The sequence below is a fragment of the Plectropomus leopardus genome, chromosome 5, assembly GCF_026936395.1.
Source record: "Plectropomus leopardus strain MGB_pleo_1.0 chromosome 5, ASM2693639v1, whole genome shotgun sequence".
Classification (NCBI taxonomy): domain Eukaryota; kingdom Metazoa; phylum Chordata; class Actinopteri; order Perciformes; family Serranidae; genus Plectropomus; species Plectropomus leopardus.
In genome coordinates, this window is record NC_142180.1 from 6,892,252 (window position 1) to 6,907,312 (window position 15,061).

The following is a 15,061-nucleotide window of genomic DNA, read 5'->3' on the forward strand; positions in this document are numbered from 1 at the left end:
CACAAATTATACAGCTTTCATGTGGTATTTGTACACTTTTTACCAACTACATTAATTTTGCTGCATAATCAGCAGTTTATCTGCATTTTGTAAACAACATAACATGCATGGGAAGAGACATTTGGTTAACTGACAGTTCATAAATCTTGATAATGTTTAAAGTCTTACTTATACCCTCTTCTATCCATTACTGTTGCTGCTCACCTTCTGTAGTGTGCAGCAGAGTCACCATGAGGCAGTGAACTCTCAGCTCTAGCAGGAGATCCTGGATCACCTGCAATAAATCATTCGGGATCTCCAGAGCAGACAAAGCCTCATGACAAGCCCTGGACGAGAGACACGAGAGGCAACAGTGACAAGGACATAATTAAACAGTATGGCAGGGATGACATTAAAATTCCTGCATTAACCACAACAGAATTGCACATTATCAATGAGAGACATATTCTAACCTGACGGTGTGTATGATTTGGGTAAGCCAGGTTCCAGTGAGCTCCGTCTTGTTCTCCCAGCCTCCATAAAAATTCAGCTCCCCTTGTGGCAGGGTAGTGGGGAGAAGAGCCCCACGGATGAGCTTCACAAGCCGATTTGTCATCTCTTCGATCATTTTCTATAACATACACAGCCAGACGTACAAACAACAAGGTTTAGGTCGCATGTTAAAAAAAAAAGTTTCAGAATCTCAAAATAACATTTTTTTTGTGTACACAGTCACAATAAAGCTTACTTTAAAGTCATTTTGTCTCTGTCTGGCATTCTTCTTGGATTTTTCCACCTGTCCAGATTTCTCTCCAGTCTGCAGAAAGAAAAACAAGAAATACTAATGTTAAATATCATCTGCAAATGAAAAGAAATCATCCATGTGTCAGTCACATTTTGTTGTGTTGTCTTTTTGCCTTCATTCCACAGTTGACAATGTAAAGGCAGAAGGGAAACATTAGTGGAGAATCAAAGCTGAGACATTGTAGCAACATGATTTTCGTCTTAACCATATCACTGACCTTTTAGTGTAACGCAACCACCAGGCCAAATACTGTGGTGTAGTGTGGTCATTCATCATCTTACAATTCATATAAAATAATGGGATGATCACCCCTCCATCTGGGCTAAACTCACTCCAAACAGAAAGAGGGATACCCACACACTTAGATCTATGCAGTGTTTTGCTTTAATTTGACCTTTCTGTCTCTCAGATTTTCATCAGAGCATACAAACCTATAGAAATAAAATGTATGGCTTTTGAAAGGTCTAATGTGTAAAATTTAGTGACATCTAACTTCTCTTGTGTGCCAAGTGTGTAGGAGAACTAAGTCGGCCTGTGGGAAAATGTGAAAACATAAAAGGCCATATGTAGAGCCTGTGTTCGGTTTGTCCATTCTGGGCTTCTGTAGAAACAACATGGTGTTCTCAATGGAAGAGGACCCACAGTATATCATGCTGTATATATAGATAAATGGCTTCTAAAGAAACAAAAACACAACATATTTATGAATATCATATTCCATTTATACTAAAATATCACAATAAACCCTACACACTAGAGCTTTAACATGATAAAGAAAGATATTTTTTTGTCAAGTATCATATAGAAAACTAGAATTCATAGGCATTCTAGATTTTGGGTTGGGCTTTATCAAACACTTTAAACTTTCAGTTGCTAGAACACAGTTTGCAGATAGACCATCCTGCAATGAACTTGTTGGAAAGAGTGGTGTTATTGTATTAGGCCCCCAAAAATTAGCTCTCAAAGACAATCATTAATAATTAATAAAAGTCTATAATGTATATCTGCAGAGAAACAAGATTTGACTCTCGTCAGGCCTGTCAAGACATTTGTTTTCTTTCAATTGACGAGTCCACCTAAAACAATATTTTCTGAATTTGTTTTAATACTAAACAAATTTAAAATTATTCAAATTTTACTATCTTTATTTATTATCTTATTATCACGACTTATTATTTTTGTTAAATGTTACCAGTTTTCAGGGGCATTTTTTGTCACACTGGTACTGTGTTCTGTAGATTATTCAGAGAAATAGGACCAAAAAAAGACATGTTGCTGTGGATAAACAAAGGAATTTTTCCATAATCCTTTCTATTTTTTGGGGTGGAGGTAGAAAAAAAGGATGTCATCTGAATCTTGGCTAGATACCACAAGAGGTGAGCAAGACAACATGTTTTTGTGATTAGAGGGAATCTATCTAAAGTACCTTTTTCGGTATATTTGTGTCTTGTCATATTAGAAGCTTCTCAGATTTTTACCTCACTGAAAAGACTTCCATTGACATAAGAGATCCAAAGCTTCCAGAAGTTGGGCAACTGACCGATCACCACATCTGAAAGCTTCTCCACAAACTGCACCTGTTGCGGGGTTTCAAAGCGCCACGCTGGAACAAAGACACACACATTATGAATTCAACAAACCCACTGACACACAATGCCTATCTATGCTATTCTGGGAGGTGATAGGGGACTTAAAAGGACGGACTTTCAAACCGCTCTGACTTGAAAATGTCCACTGTAGTTCTAGGAATCACAGAAGAAGATATTTAACTTCCAGGCACATCAGGCTCTAGCTGTTTGTACTTTTACTGTACTGTCTGACGTGAGGAAATACACTACAATGACTTAACTCATGATTCTTGTATACTGTGATTCCCAGAAGCACTACACAGGGCGAAATGGGTTACACACACAAACAAACAAATGCACACACAGAGTGTGCTTCAGACAGGGAAGCCCCTCCCAAGCACCGTGTGTTGGGGGGGGCTGTGATGTGTTTGTGGTACTCACTACTGGGTCGTGGTGTTCGCAGGCTGCCCCCTCTCTTCAGAGACGCAGTATGGCTGAGTCTGCTGAGGGTTGACGGACGGGTATCCCCCTCCGGGTCCAGAGCTTCGACACCCACTGACAGACATAACGAGAACCGAGGGGGGGTGGGGGGGTGGGAGGGGCAGAGATGAGAAATGAACTCGGAGGGAAAAGAAACACATACTTGAGATATCAAATAATCAAATAAGCCATTTTCATAATTCCACATTCCTCAATAAGCTCAGCAGGCTTTCACACCAAACAATCCTCCCTCGGTCCTCTCGGTCTTTCTTTATTTGTGTTCTGATCCATCTCTGCCGTGGCCCACAGCTGAGAGAATGCACCCTTGTTTCCAGGGCGAGGAAACAGAGCTGTGGGCTTTGTGAGCGCCGGGGTGAAGTGGGTTTATATCGACCACACTGGGCCTCCGTAATGCCACATCCTAAGCCAAGAACTAAAGCTCCACTAGATGGCAACAGTGAGCTTTGCAGGAGCAACGTATTAAATGGTCCTCCTGCAACCACACACTCCTATCTCGGCTAATGAGATAACTTGGGTGTACTGAATCTGTGAGATAACTTTAGGATAACAGAAGAAGGGGGCGAAAGGAATGAAAGTGAAACGCCACAGTGCTGAGAGGGGAGTCAAAATTACTACAATGAAAATGAAACTTAAAAGACAAGTTTGTGCGACGTTGCAATACGCCTACGTGTAAGATTGTCTAAATGAAGGGAGACGGATGGCCGTGTTTCCAAAACATATGTCTGACACACACACACACACAGAAAAGTGCACTGGTGAGTCACAGGCTGAAAGTGTGTGAGCAAGTGCTGAGAAATCCCCAAGCGAAGGAGCGAATGCGGTTAAGTCGTCCGTGCACACAACATAGCCATCCAGTCTAGAAAATGAAAAAGGAAATTCTTGATTGACTCAGATTATCTGTAAACACACAACGTTTTCTCACATCACACACACACACACCCACACACATTGACACACATATGGAGCAGTGCAGTGTGTCTCTGTCATGTTTTTCTCTCTTTTTACAGGGATGAGGGCTGCTGTTGATCCAGGTGTCAGCTGAACCCCCAGAGTCCTCAGAATACACAAGTGAATGTGTGTGAGGTGTGAGTGTGCATGTGTGCAGGGCGGCTTTAAATGTTCAAACTGAGCATTATGCCGATCCGTTGTTTTCTTGGAAAAAGTCTGAGGGTTAAAAATATAGGAACCTCGGTGCATGTGTGTGTGAAGATACTGAGACAATGTGTGTCACCTCTGCTCACTTCCTCATCAGGTCGGATGCTTCTCTGCAGGTAGGACAAGTTCCTGTTCCGCAAGGGGTCACTAACCCTGACCCCACACACACAGACACACACACAGACACACACACACACACACACACACACACACACACACACACACACACACACACACACACACACACACACACACACACACACACACACACACACACACACACACAGACAGACACACACACACACACACACAGACAGACACACACACACACAGACAGACACACACAGACACACACACACACACACACACACACACACACACACACACACACACACACACACACACACACACACACACACACACAGACACACACACACACACACACACACACAGACAGACACACACACACGGACACACACACACAGACACACAGACACACAGACACACACACAGACACACACACACACACAGACACACACACACACAGACACACACAGACACACACACACACACACACACACACACACACACACACACACACACACACACACACACACACACACACACACACACACACACACACACACACACCTGCTTTCTCTCTAAGCACTGACACCTTTGTGACTCCTATATAAATGGAGTTTATTTTCTTTGCTAAAAACATAAGACTAGGGGTGGGGAAAAATTAATGCAACATAGTATCTCAATATGTATCTCAATTGATTTTTACATTTTGCAGTAATAAAGACATGAGATGAACAGACAGAAACCTTTATATTATTAAATAAAACAGATGATGGCTAAGTTTTCCTTTGGAGACATAATTTACAATTGACAAAAGATAATACATTTCAGTATAATGCTATGTAATTTATCGCAGTTATACTGTATAGTGACTTAAGTATGGTAATAATATCATATTGTGGGGCCTCGAGTGGTTCCCACCCCTTTAAAAAGATTTTTGGGTTTTTTACCCTTGCAATGATTAATCAATTAATTAATAGGTTGTCGACTAATAAATGAATTGCCAACTAATTTGATAATCAATGAATCCATCTTACTAGTTTTTTTAAAAAAGGATCAAAATTCTCAAAAATGGGAAAGAATGGAAAATGACCTCTAGAATCCCTCGAAGAAAATATAGAAGCAATGAAATAGTTAAACTATCAGCGTTTACCCTTCAAACTGAATTTTAAGTTTTGATTTTCAGGGGTTTTTCTGTATCTTTATTTTTCAATCGTTATTAATGATTAATGTTTCACCAGCTTTTTCAGATTAAACAGTTAAACACACGATGAAGAGTAAAAATGAACTGACAAGTTCCTAAACACCACCCCACATTAATACACATGCAAACACATGATAAAAATGCTAATTTAAGTGCAATAATCAACACATTTCTTCTGGAGGGGTACTGACTGAAATCTAAAGTCTAAAATCACAACCGCATGTTTGACAGCCAAACATATGAACACAAGAACCCCTCTAATTGTTCACTGACAAACCTATTTTCCTACGAACAAAATTTCCTGCTAATTGTATTGATATTGGCAGAAGAAGTGCTGTTCAGGAAATAAGAATACTGCAGTTTATAATTGAATCGGGCAGAGTCAGATTGCAGCACCAGGGCACGATGGAACTGTTTAGACATACGGAAGCAACTTGCGCTGCTATGCTTCCTCACAAGAAAACTCCGGCTTCGGGCTTTTGTTTCAACAGAGATGGATGGCTCTATTTCACACTTATGGCAATTTATAGGCTAATTAATGGAATCATAACTCCAGCAGAACAGCCTCTGACCTCATATTGTGCACTGGGAAATGCAGGAGACAGAGAAAATGACATCAGTTAGTGCGGACACGGCTTATCCATCACAGAAGACTAATCCCTGCCACGTGTGATGCTGACAATAGCATAAAGGATGGCTTATAAATACACTGAGCTGGTAAATGTGATACGAGGAGGAAGAGGAGGCCGCCAGCAGAGGGGTCGGCTGTGAGGTACCGGTAAGGGGGATTCTGGCTATTTGAGAGGGGGGCCAAGGGTGGGAGGGAGAAGGAGGAAGAGTGGGGTCGGGGGAATGTAGTGGATGTGGTTTTATGATGGTGGCTGTTCAAGGGCTGCCTGGGTGGAGGGATGTTTCAAGAGGCATGGGTTTCGTACTGGGCGAGAGGTGATCAGTAAAGAGTGGGGATGGTAAATAGCTACCAGGTGTGTGTGTGTGTGTGTGTGTGTGTGTGTGTGTGTGTGTGTGTGTGTGTGTGTGTGTGTGTGTGAGAGGGGAAGAGGCGGGGATAGAGGGGCTCTCTGTAAAGTGTGGCAGCAGAGGGGCCAGGGGACAGCTGGCTGTGGTAAACTACAAGAAGAGAAACAAACATTGCACACACCTCCCCATATGTGTGTATGCTTTTGTTATCATGTAGATCAAGACTGTCTTTACCAAAAAAATTACAGTGTTCATCACTTGTTTGGACATTTAAGAGCACCCTGTGGAGTTTTTGACCAGTAGTTGTGCTGTTTTGTTTGTACTGTGTGCCCCTCTTGCACCCAAACCAAGCCCCTCTACGAACAACACTGGGCTGAGCGTCACAAACCTTGAACGCTCTGCCCTCAGGGAGTGTAGCACAATGAATAACCGAACGATATATATATATATATATATGTATATATATATTCCAGTAGAACTCCCAATGAATGTTCCAGCTCCAAAAATATTAACTCAATACATGGCAGCAGATATTTGATTGTAGAACAATATATAAATAAATATAAGGGAAACCAAAACTCCAACTCTCAACAGGTAACCAATTTTATGCCATTCAGGAGGTCAGAGATAGACTCTACTGAGCATGCTCTATGCTGTACGTGCACTGTGAGCCACTTTCATCTTAGTACATGGTGTCAAGTTCTCTTCATAAATCAAAGTCCCAAACAGGGATGCACAGCCACGCACAAGCATGTGATGATGTGATACACATTGCAGCTGATGACTTTGTGTTATTCAACTGATAAACAATTATTGCCGTTAACAAACGAAGAAACTAGCAATGTGCCAGCAAAAGGCAGAAAAGAAGAAAACTTCTAACATGGATGTTTGGTTTCAAAATATTTCAAAATTCATTTTTGAAAAATCTTTTGATGAAAAACAACATGTAAACAGAATTGTGTTTATTTATGAGTACGCTCTACAGGGTACATATTTTTTTAGATGACATAGGATTACATTTTTCTTACAAGTTGCTTCATGTGGTTGTGCAACTAATGACTGTCCCCTCTCGGTGGCGAAGGTAGCGTGACGTTATTCATAACACGGCAGAAAAGTCTAAGCAGGGTGGATTTACAAATTGCATGCCCTCAACAACGATGGCCAAGATTGATGTCCCACCTTCTGGAAACAGTCATGTTTGGTTTCTTTTCAATATTAGTGAAGTATAAGTGAAGTATAAGTGATCTTTTTCTAGTCTTAACCAAGTAGAGTTAGCTGACTAAAGAGAGCTTCACCAGATGGCGTGGCAGATCAGGAGACAGCCGTGAGTCTTGTCTGGAAGAGTCATATAGATCATTATGGAAGACACTGCCAAATGACTTGTTATTTGTTATTTGTTTTTGGTATACAGGTTTGCAGAAAATGTGTCAAAATCATATTGTATATAGAATATTGTTTGGATATAACATTTCTCTTTAGTCATTTAAAGTTTATTTCATGTGTCTTACACTGTCATATTAAAGTAAACATGCTCACTGTAAGTGTGCATTTTTGCAAACCAGCAATTTTCAGAATAGTTGGGTTGCTTTTGATTTGCATGCAATTTCAGATTCACTCCCTGCAACATGTTGCTCTGCTGTGGAATGCGTGTGTAGACTGAAAAGGGGCCATCCCTGACATGATGATCGAGGTGATATTTAACTGTGGAGAGGCAGGGAGAACACCAACCCCCAGATCCATCAAGCCTGAGCCCCGGAAACCACTGTTACCCTTAGCATTAGACATGTTTACGTTCCAGCTGCACTATGTGAAGCAGCCACCCACTCACAATGTATTTGTATGGGTGCCTTTGTGTGAGCATGAGTGTAGGAGTGTGTGTGTTTGAGCGTGGCTGGCGAATCGTGGTTCTTGCTGCGCGGACGGTTTCACATTTTTCTGCTGGCTGATTTAACAGAGGAACAGCTTAATTGGGGTTAATTGTTCCAATCCATCTGTGAAGCTGTGTGTGAGCGAGAAGCAGAGTTTGTATGCGTGCGTGTGCAGCAACATGTCAAACCCTGAAACCTAAATCCGAAGCCAATGCTCCCTCACTTTCATCTTATTCATACATTCATGAAAAAATAAACATGCGGGCCTCGAGGAGAGCAGAGCAGGGGAGGGCGGTGATGGAGAGGGGAATGCGAGCAGAGAGCTAGTACGGTGGAGAAGCAGCTGGCCCTCTCTCTTCCCCTCAGATTCACAAGACATCCACCAGCCGCTGGGTAGGAAATGCTAAAGAGGGGCTTTTCACTTCATGTGTAAAGGGAGTCATCCCAAATGACTGTGTGTGTGTGTGTGTGTGTGTGTGTGTGTGTGTGTGTGTGTGTGTGTGTGTGTGTGTGTGTGTGTATTTGTTAGTCACCTCTCTGGCCACTGAGGAACTCATCCTTGCAGTTCTGCATCAGCTGCAGGATCCACTTGTGCTGTGCATAGATGCACTGCCATGCCGGGTCGCCCGGAGCGTGCAGGTCAGACAGGTACCTGTGGACAAAGACACAAGTGTGAAACATTTACATTCAAAGAGAAAGAAACTAGAATTACTGCCTCATGGTTGTATGCCTCCGCGAACCAGTCAAGTTGCAGTTACAGCTTACATCCATTTATGTGAAAACAGCACAGAAGCTCTACGCAATCAAAAGTTCCAAGGTGCTCACCCAGCATTACTGTCACCAGTTCAGTCTGACCAAAAGTTGCACCTTCTGTTCCTGAGTTATGAGGCTGACTAATGGACAGAAAAGTGTTTTTGCAGAAAAGTATGACAACACAATGAAGTTGACCTTTGATCTTTTGGATATAAAATGTCATCATTTACTTCTATTAGACATCTGTGTGTTGTTGTGAGTTCTTGGGTTGTTCATTTTTGAGTCCACATGGATGTTTGTGTCAAATTTGAGGAAACTCCCTCGAGGTCTTCCTCAGATATTGTGTTCACAATAATGAGATGAATGCAAGGTCATAGTGACCTCAACCTTTGACCACCAAATTTGAATCTGTTCATTCTTGAGTCCAAGTGAATGTTTGTGCCAAATTGTAAAAAGCTCCCTTAAGGTGTTCTTCAGATATAGTGTTCACAAGAATGAGACAGACAAGGTCACAGGTACCTTGACCGTTGGCCTATGACTACCAATTTCAAATCAGTTCATCATTGAGTCCAAATGGACATTTGTGCCATATTTGAAGAAATTCCCTTAAGGCTTTTTTGAGATATCGCGTTTGCAAGAATGGGATGTGCAGAAGACCCGAAAAACATAGAGTTCACAATTGTCAGTGACGCAGAGGCATAAAAAGGAAACACCTCTTGTGGTGAGGTGCAGACTTGCAGGTACTATACACATCAGAGGCAAAAAAAGGCTAAGCACCAATAACAGCAAATGCTACTCTATCAGCAAACCCTTCACCCTCTTGTCCATCTCTCATAATCCACTAATCATCCCTCTCCCAGGACTTAATTTCCTCTGCATCACTCAGTGACCTGTGGGCCGTCAGATGACTCACTCTCTGAGCTGTGGCCTGGCTCCCTCTGCTGTCATTCTATGAACCAGCTGCTCATTTGTTTCTCATTAGGTGGCATCTTTCAAAAGATTGAGCAAGACTCGCACTCACAAACACACACGAATGCGCACGGCTCCCACCATCCACAGCAAGAGTAAACAGGAGCTGAGTGGGCGTTCAGAGCCGTGCTTAATGCAGCAGGATGAAAGATGTTGCCGTGTGGTTGAGAACTGGTCTCTGTGATCCTGACAGGTCGATCTTAACAATAATAAATCGGGAGAGACCACAAGTATGAATGGGCACAAGGTTCGAGGGGGGAAAAACGAGGGAAAGAAAGGCAGGGGAGAGGGGGGAAGTAGAGACAGAAACAAGAGAACGGGACAACAGAGAGCTGAACGCTGAGAGAAAAGTAAGAGGCAGACGGAGGAAAGTAGATGGAGGATAAAGTTCTGTGAAATGATGACAAAGACAGACACCAAAGGAACCAAAAGCATTAGAATGAAGGGTATAAAAGATATGGCATGACTTTAAAGATCATGTACACAGACTGTTTGCAACTTGTAGAGACTGTGTGACACAAGTCAAGACTTGGAAATGTAAAAAATTGTGAAAAATAAGTCTGTTATGTTAAAATAAATCAAAGAATATGAGATGTATAAAGCATTTCATCTGGAAGGAATACAGAGAGATAGTATGAAATGCCAATCTTAGGAATAAGAAAAATGTAAAGTGACCTGATGTATCTCTTCTGGTCGTGCAGAGTGGACGGGGTCTGCAGCAGCTTCTCCAGTAAGAGAGTCCTCAGAGCTGCGATCCTTGTCTCAACCTCAGCATACACTAGAGCACAGCAACAGGCAAACAGATTTATTCAAAACAGGTAGAACTATTGTAGAAAAGAGTGATATTTTACTTAATCTCAGTCTCTAGAGGTAAAAAGACAAAAAGAAAAAAAATGGGTTTACCTTTTTTGAAAACAGGGACCTCAGTGTTGCCAAAGAGAGATTTGGCTTTTTCATAGTCATTGATCACCACATCATAATCACCCTGAGAGAGAAAAGTCAGTTCAGTATTTTTTTTTATCAATCATGACACACACCGTGTATTTAAACCTCTTTAGCTCCACCCTCTGGATGACAGACACTCAAGTTGCGCCTTAAAACAAATACTGGGGACAGATATTGCACCGGAAACACTGAATTAAAAAGCACATTGAAGTAACAATCCATAATTAAAGGGCAACTTCACAAAAACCTTAATGTTCAATGCTCTATATTGTAGTGTGGCGGGAGTTCTCCAAGCAGCTTGAATTAAGTAAGTTACAATACAACTGCATTAATTAATTGTAATAAGGAGAGTTTTAAAAATCACTACAGTATTATTTTAACACAGAAAAACTGTCCAAATACTAGTGCCTCAATAATTACCACAGACTTTAATCAACACTTCAAAAACTTTATAGTGTGAGTTTTACAAAGCTGTTATCACTACCAACTGGATCCTGTTTGAAACCAAAATTTGTGTAACACTCATAACATACAAAACTGACTTTGTTACTCATGCTATTACATTTTTATATGTGGTAAGTACAGGGATCCTACACCTTTTCCATTCAAAAATTCCATATGTTTGCAGACTCAAATCTGTAGGCTTCCCGGTAAGTTTTTCCAGATCATATTTGACATCTGAGAACAAGAAACCAGCCCGAAGGGGAAGTGAACTAATAGGTGCTACGTATACTCATATTATTTTCCTTTAACTTATAGAATAAATATTAAATTAATGCCACCCACCCCCTGCATATTTTTGCCCTTTTTTATTCACTCTGTCTATGGAAACAAGAATGAATGGAGCCATAAAGGTATGGTTTCCTTACACAGAAAAGATCTATTTAATATTCTGATAACTTCATCACTGCATAACTTATGAATGTACAGACAAGCTTAATAATTGGTTATTTGAGATGCTACACAATGAAAAGCTATTGCAACATTTTCTCTCAAACTAATTTGACTGTAAATGTCTGGATCTGATTTGGTTATGAGGCACTGGGGACAGAGCTGTTTTGCAGGCTGTGACATACAGTGTGCATTTAGTCACACACCATACTTCTAGCATTGTTTTCGATAATATCAAAATCACTCTGGCCCGCACTCTCACATTGTGTGGGAAACATTTTGGCTGTGTTGGTTGCCTGCTCCTAAAGCAATGAAAAACTCAGTTTATGTGATCATTTTACTTCTGAATTTTATATTTTAGAAAGCAGGAAAGGGGCAACAGTCTGGAAACAAATGTTTTTCCTTAGTCTTATTCTTATCCAGGAAATCATTCAAATAAAATTCCACACTATACTTCACAGGAACGTTGTGAGTAGTAGTAGCCAGACCCTTGGTTTTTTTTTGCTGTTTTGGGGGTATGTATATGTATTTATTTAGTTTTCAGGACAATAACATTAAGTGAAGTGATGTGAGGTGAAGTTACACATGTTGGTAGACTTGTAATGACATGGGAGGATTCTCATAGGAAACATTAGTATTTTTTCCATATTTTAGGATGACAATGACTTGTTATGGCAGCTAAATTAACTTGAGATTAGTTTCATTAACACCATGATGAAAACAGCAGCCTCGCAAATAAACAGACCTAAACAATCCTTGCAAAGGGAGTCTTTGAGTGTAGACTGTAGTACAGATTTTTATGTCCTCCGTCATTCAGAGAATTGAAGGCTCTCCCCACTTGATGAATGATCCGATATTTCACTACACACAGCTCATTACAAGTGTGCTTTTTAATGTTCATACATGTGCTGGTATTTCAAGTATTATTTTGTATATATGCGTGTACGTCGATGGTACCTTTTGGATATTGCGTTCGATGTTGAGTGGCAGGTTGAAGAGAAACTTGAAACGTTGCAGGACGTTGAGTGCATTGCGTGTGGAGTCAGCCTTGTCTTTCCGCCCCAAGACCTCCTGGAAAAGAGTATCTGCGGTATCACTCGCTCCTACGAGAAACACGGAGGAGAGAACGAGTGAGCGAGAGGGAAAGAGGCAGGAGCAAATGAGAAACTGGGATACTATATAAATAAATGTTGATACCACATTTCCCTTTTAATGTCGGTGTCTGGTTTTCTTTCTGCTCTGTGTGCTCTCTGACACAGCCGAGAGCGAGCTGCTAAGGAGAAAGTGACAGCTATCTCTTAGTCAGACAGCTTAGAGAGACCTTTGCACGACTCACTGGCTTCGTGGGTGGCCTCGGATGTGCCGTCGAATAGAAAAAAAATACTTCTTCTAATCAAAACAAAACCCCACCCCCAAAACAAAATCCCTGAAGGAAAAACAACATGGGACCAGACTGAGGAATATTTCACATTTTTCACCAGGCTGAGTTGTCATGAAACTTACATTGCTATTTTGTGATTGGCGGACTGGTGCTGCATGTCTGACGCATGAGTTTTTGGGGGTGAATGGTGGCCTGGGCCCACTGGACCATGGGTCCACAAGTCTGGGGCTGTGGGGATGAAAGCTACGTCCGGCTCGGTAGTTTATTTATTCTAGACTCCGGGAAAAGGACCTGCTTATTGACCCTCCATTAGACCAGTCACATTATCATGTATGAGACGAGAGGGTGGGAACACAGGATCTGCTGAGAGATCGGTTTGTTAAAAAGAGGAAGATCTACAAAGGGGACTGGACATACACAGTGTATATGTGATCGGTTGATGGACGGCATACTAGTGAGTGATAAGTTTGGCAGCACAGAGCATCAGACTGTCTCGCCTCATAATCATTTTGACCCTTTGGCTCTTTGAGTTTTATTTGAACATGTCAAAATAAGCCCAAGGACATACTGTAAAAATAACCAGTCAAAGTAATCTGCAGGGAGACAGAAAAGGGCTCTTTCATTACCCTTACCTAAGACATATAAAACAATGTATAAGACAATTAAATTATTATTACATTTAAGACCAATTTATACAATTACCAAAAGTGTACCAACATGATTTACTTAAGGTTTGGGAATTTTTTCCCCGTATTTTTATTGTACCATAAAACGTGACATATTTGGTCCAGAGCTACGACATATAAGCGAATTCTGTCAGGAGATCTGTTGCTGGCAACCCTGGTGCTGGCATTGGAGAAGCAGGTGGAAGCGTGGCTAAGATTACTGCAGATCATAACTGGGAAATACACTGTATTTGTTGTCTATGACTGGTGTCACAAAAAATTGGTTAAATAGCCATTTTTTGTTGATATTGCACCTTCCCATGTAATCTAGGGTACAGTGACATCTAGATTGTAGATAGTAGATCCTCTCAAAGGAGCATCCTGGCCAAAACATATGTTCTTGGTTCTAATATCCAGATATGCAATGTCCGAAATTCATAAAATAGGTAAATGTTTGGAAAACAGTAATTTAAATTGTCATGTTGATGTTTTAGAAATAAAGGAGCCAAAAGGGTGCAGGATTTGAAGGGGCTTGGATTAAAACATATCTTTGTAAGAGTTTTCGGAAGAGTTGCTGAAAATGAACTTATATAGTAAATCAAGCCATTATAAAGGGTGGACACAGTGTGATTGTCAACAGAATAACTTAGATTATATCCAATTATATCTATAGATTTAGTTACTTTTATTCAATGTGTATTTATCAATGAGAAAAGTCAGCTCCTTAGCTGTTACACAACGGAAGAGATTGTAGAAATCAGCTCTACATCTAGATTTAAATCTGACTTCGCAAATCATCCTGGGATACAATACACATATAATTATCATCTACTATCACGACATGGGGCCTTTAAATGCTAGCAGGATGTACTTTGGTCCCAAAAACTGAACCTGTGCATTTGCAAAACACAGTTTCTCTTAGGGTTGGACTCTCAGTGAAAAGATGCTTACTGTTGAGGATGTTTTCTAGTCGTTGGGTCATCGATCCCTCCACTCGCTCTGTACCATCAGACTCCAGCCTCTGGTGGATCGCTGCAATACAAAAGTAGGTACTGTAAAGAACTGTAATGGACAAAATACAGGAAAATGAACTGATACAAATACAGAAAAACAATAATTGTGAGCATGAATGTTGAGGTAGGAAGAAATGTGGAAAACAGTTCTCAACACTCTAGAGGAACCTACGTGCTATCCCCTGAGACAGGAACATTTTCAATTTCAGGAACCGAAGGTAAAACAATAAACAGGCCCTACCCCAGTGATAGATGGAAGATAACCTCGCCGGTTCTCCGCCCACAGATGCTGCTATTGAACT

General features: G+C 41.0%; 1 protein-coding gene across 3 annotated transcripts in view; it reads right to left on the reverse strand.

The window, feature by feature from the left end:
* The window catches only part of exoc2 (exocyst complex component 2), a 60,568-nt gene that overhangs the window by 16,012 nt on the left and 29,495 nt on the right, over positions 1-15,061 (reverse strand). For all 3 annotated transcript variants that reach the window (XR_015776576.1, XM_042483072.2, XM_088077441.1), the window contains exons 7-16: positions 14,698-14,778; positions 12,658-12,803; positions 10,768-10,849; positions 10,540-10,642; positions 8,676-8,794; positions 2,794-2,907; positions 2,263-2,387; positions 728-796; positions 453-610; positions 205-326 (exon numbers count right to left, since the gene is read on the reverse strand). Coding sequence is in view for 2 of the 3 variants with exons in the window: in XM_042483072.2 (XP_042339006.1) it covers positions 205-326; positions 453-610; positions 728-796; positions 2,263-2,387; positions 2,794-2,907; positions 8,676-8,794; positions 10,540-10,642; positions 10,768-10,849; positions 12,658-12,803; positions 14,698-14,778 (1,119 nt within the window). In the remaining variant the exon portion in view is untranslated. The remainder of the gene's footprint in view (positions 1-204; positions 327-452; positions 611-727; positions 797-2,262; positions 2,388-2,793; positions 2,908-8,675; positions 8,795-10,539; positions 10,643-10,767; positions 10,850-12,657; positions 12,804-14,697; positions 14,779-15,061) is intronic.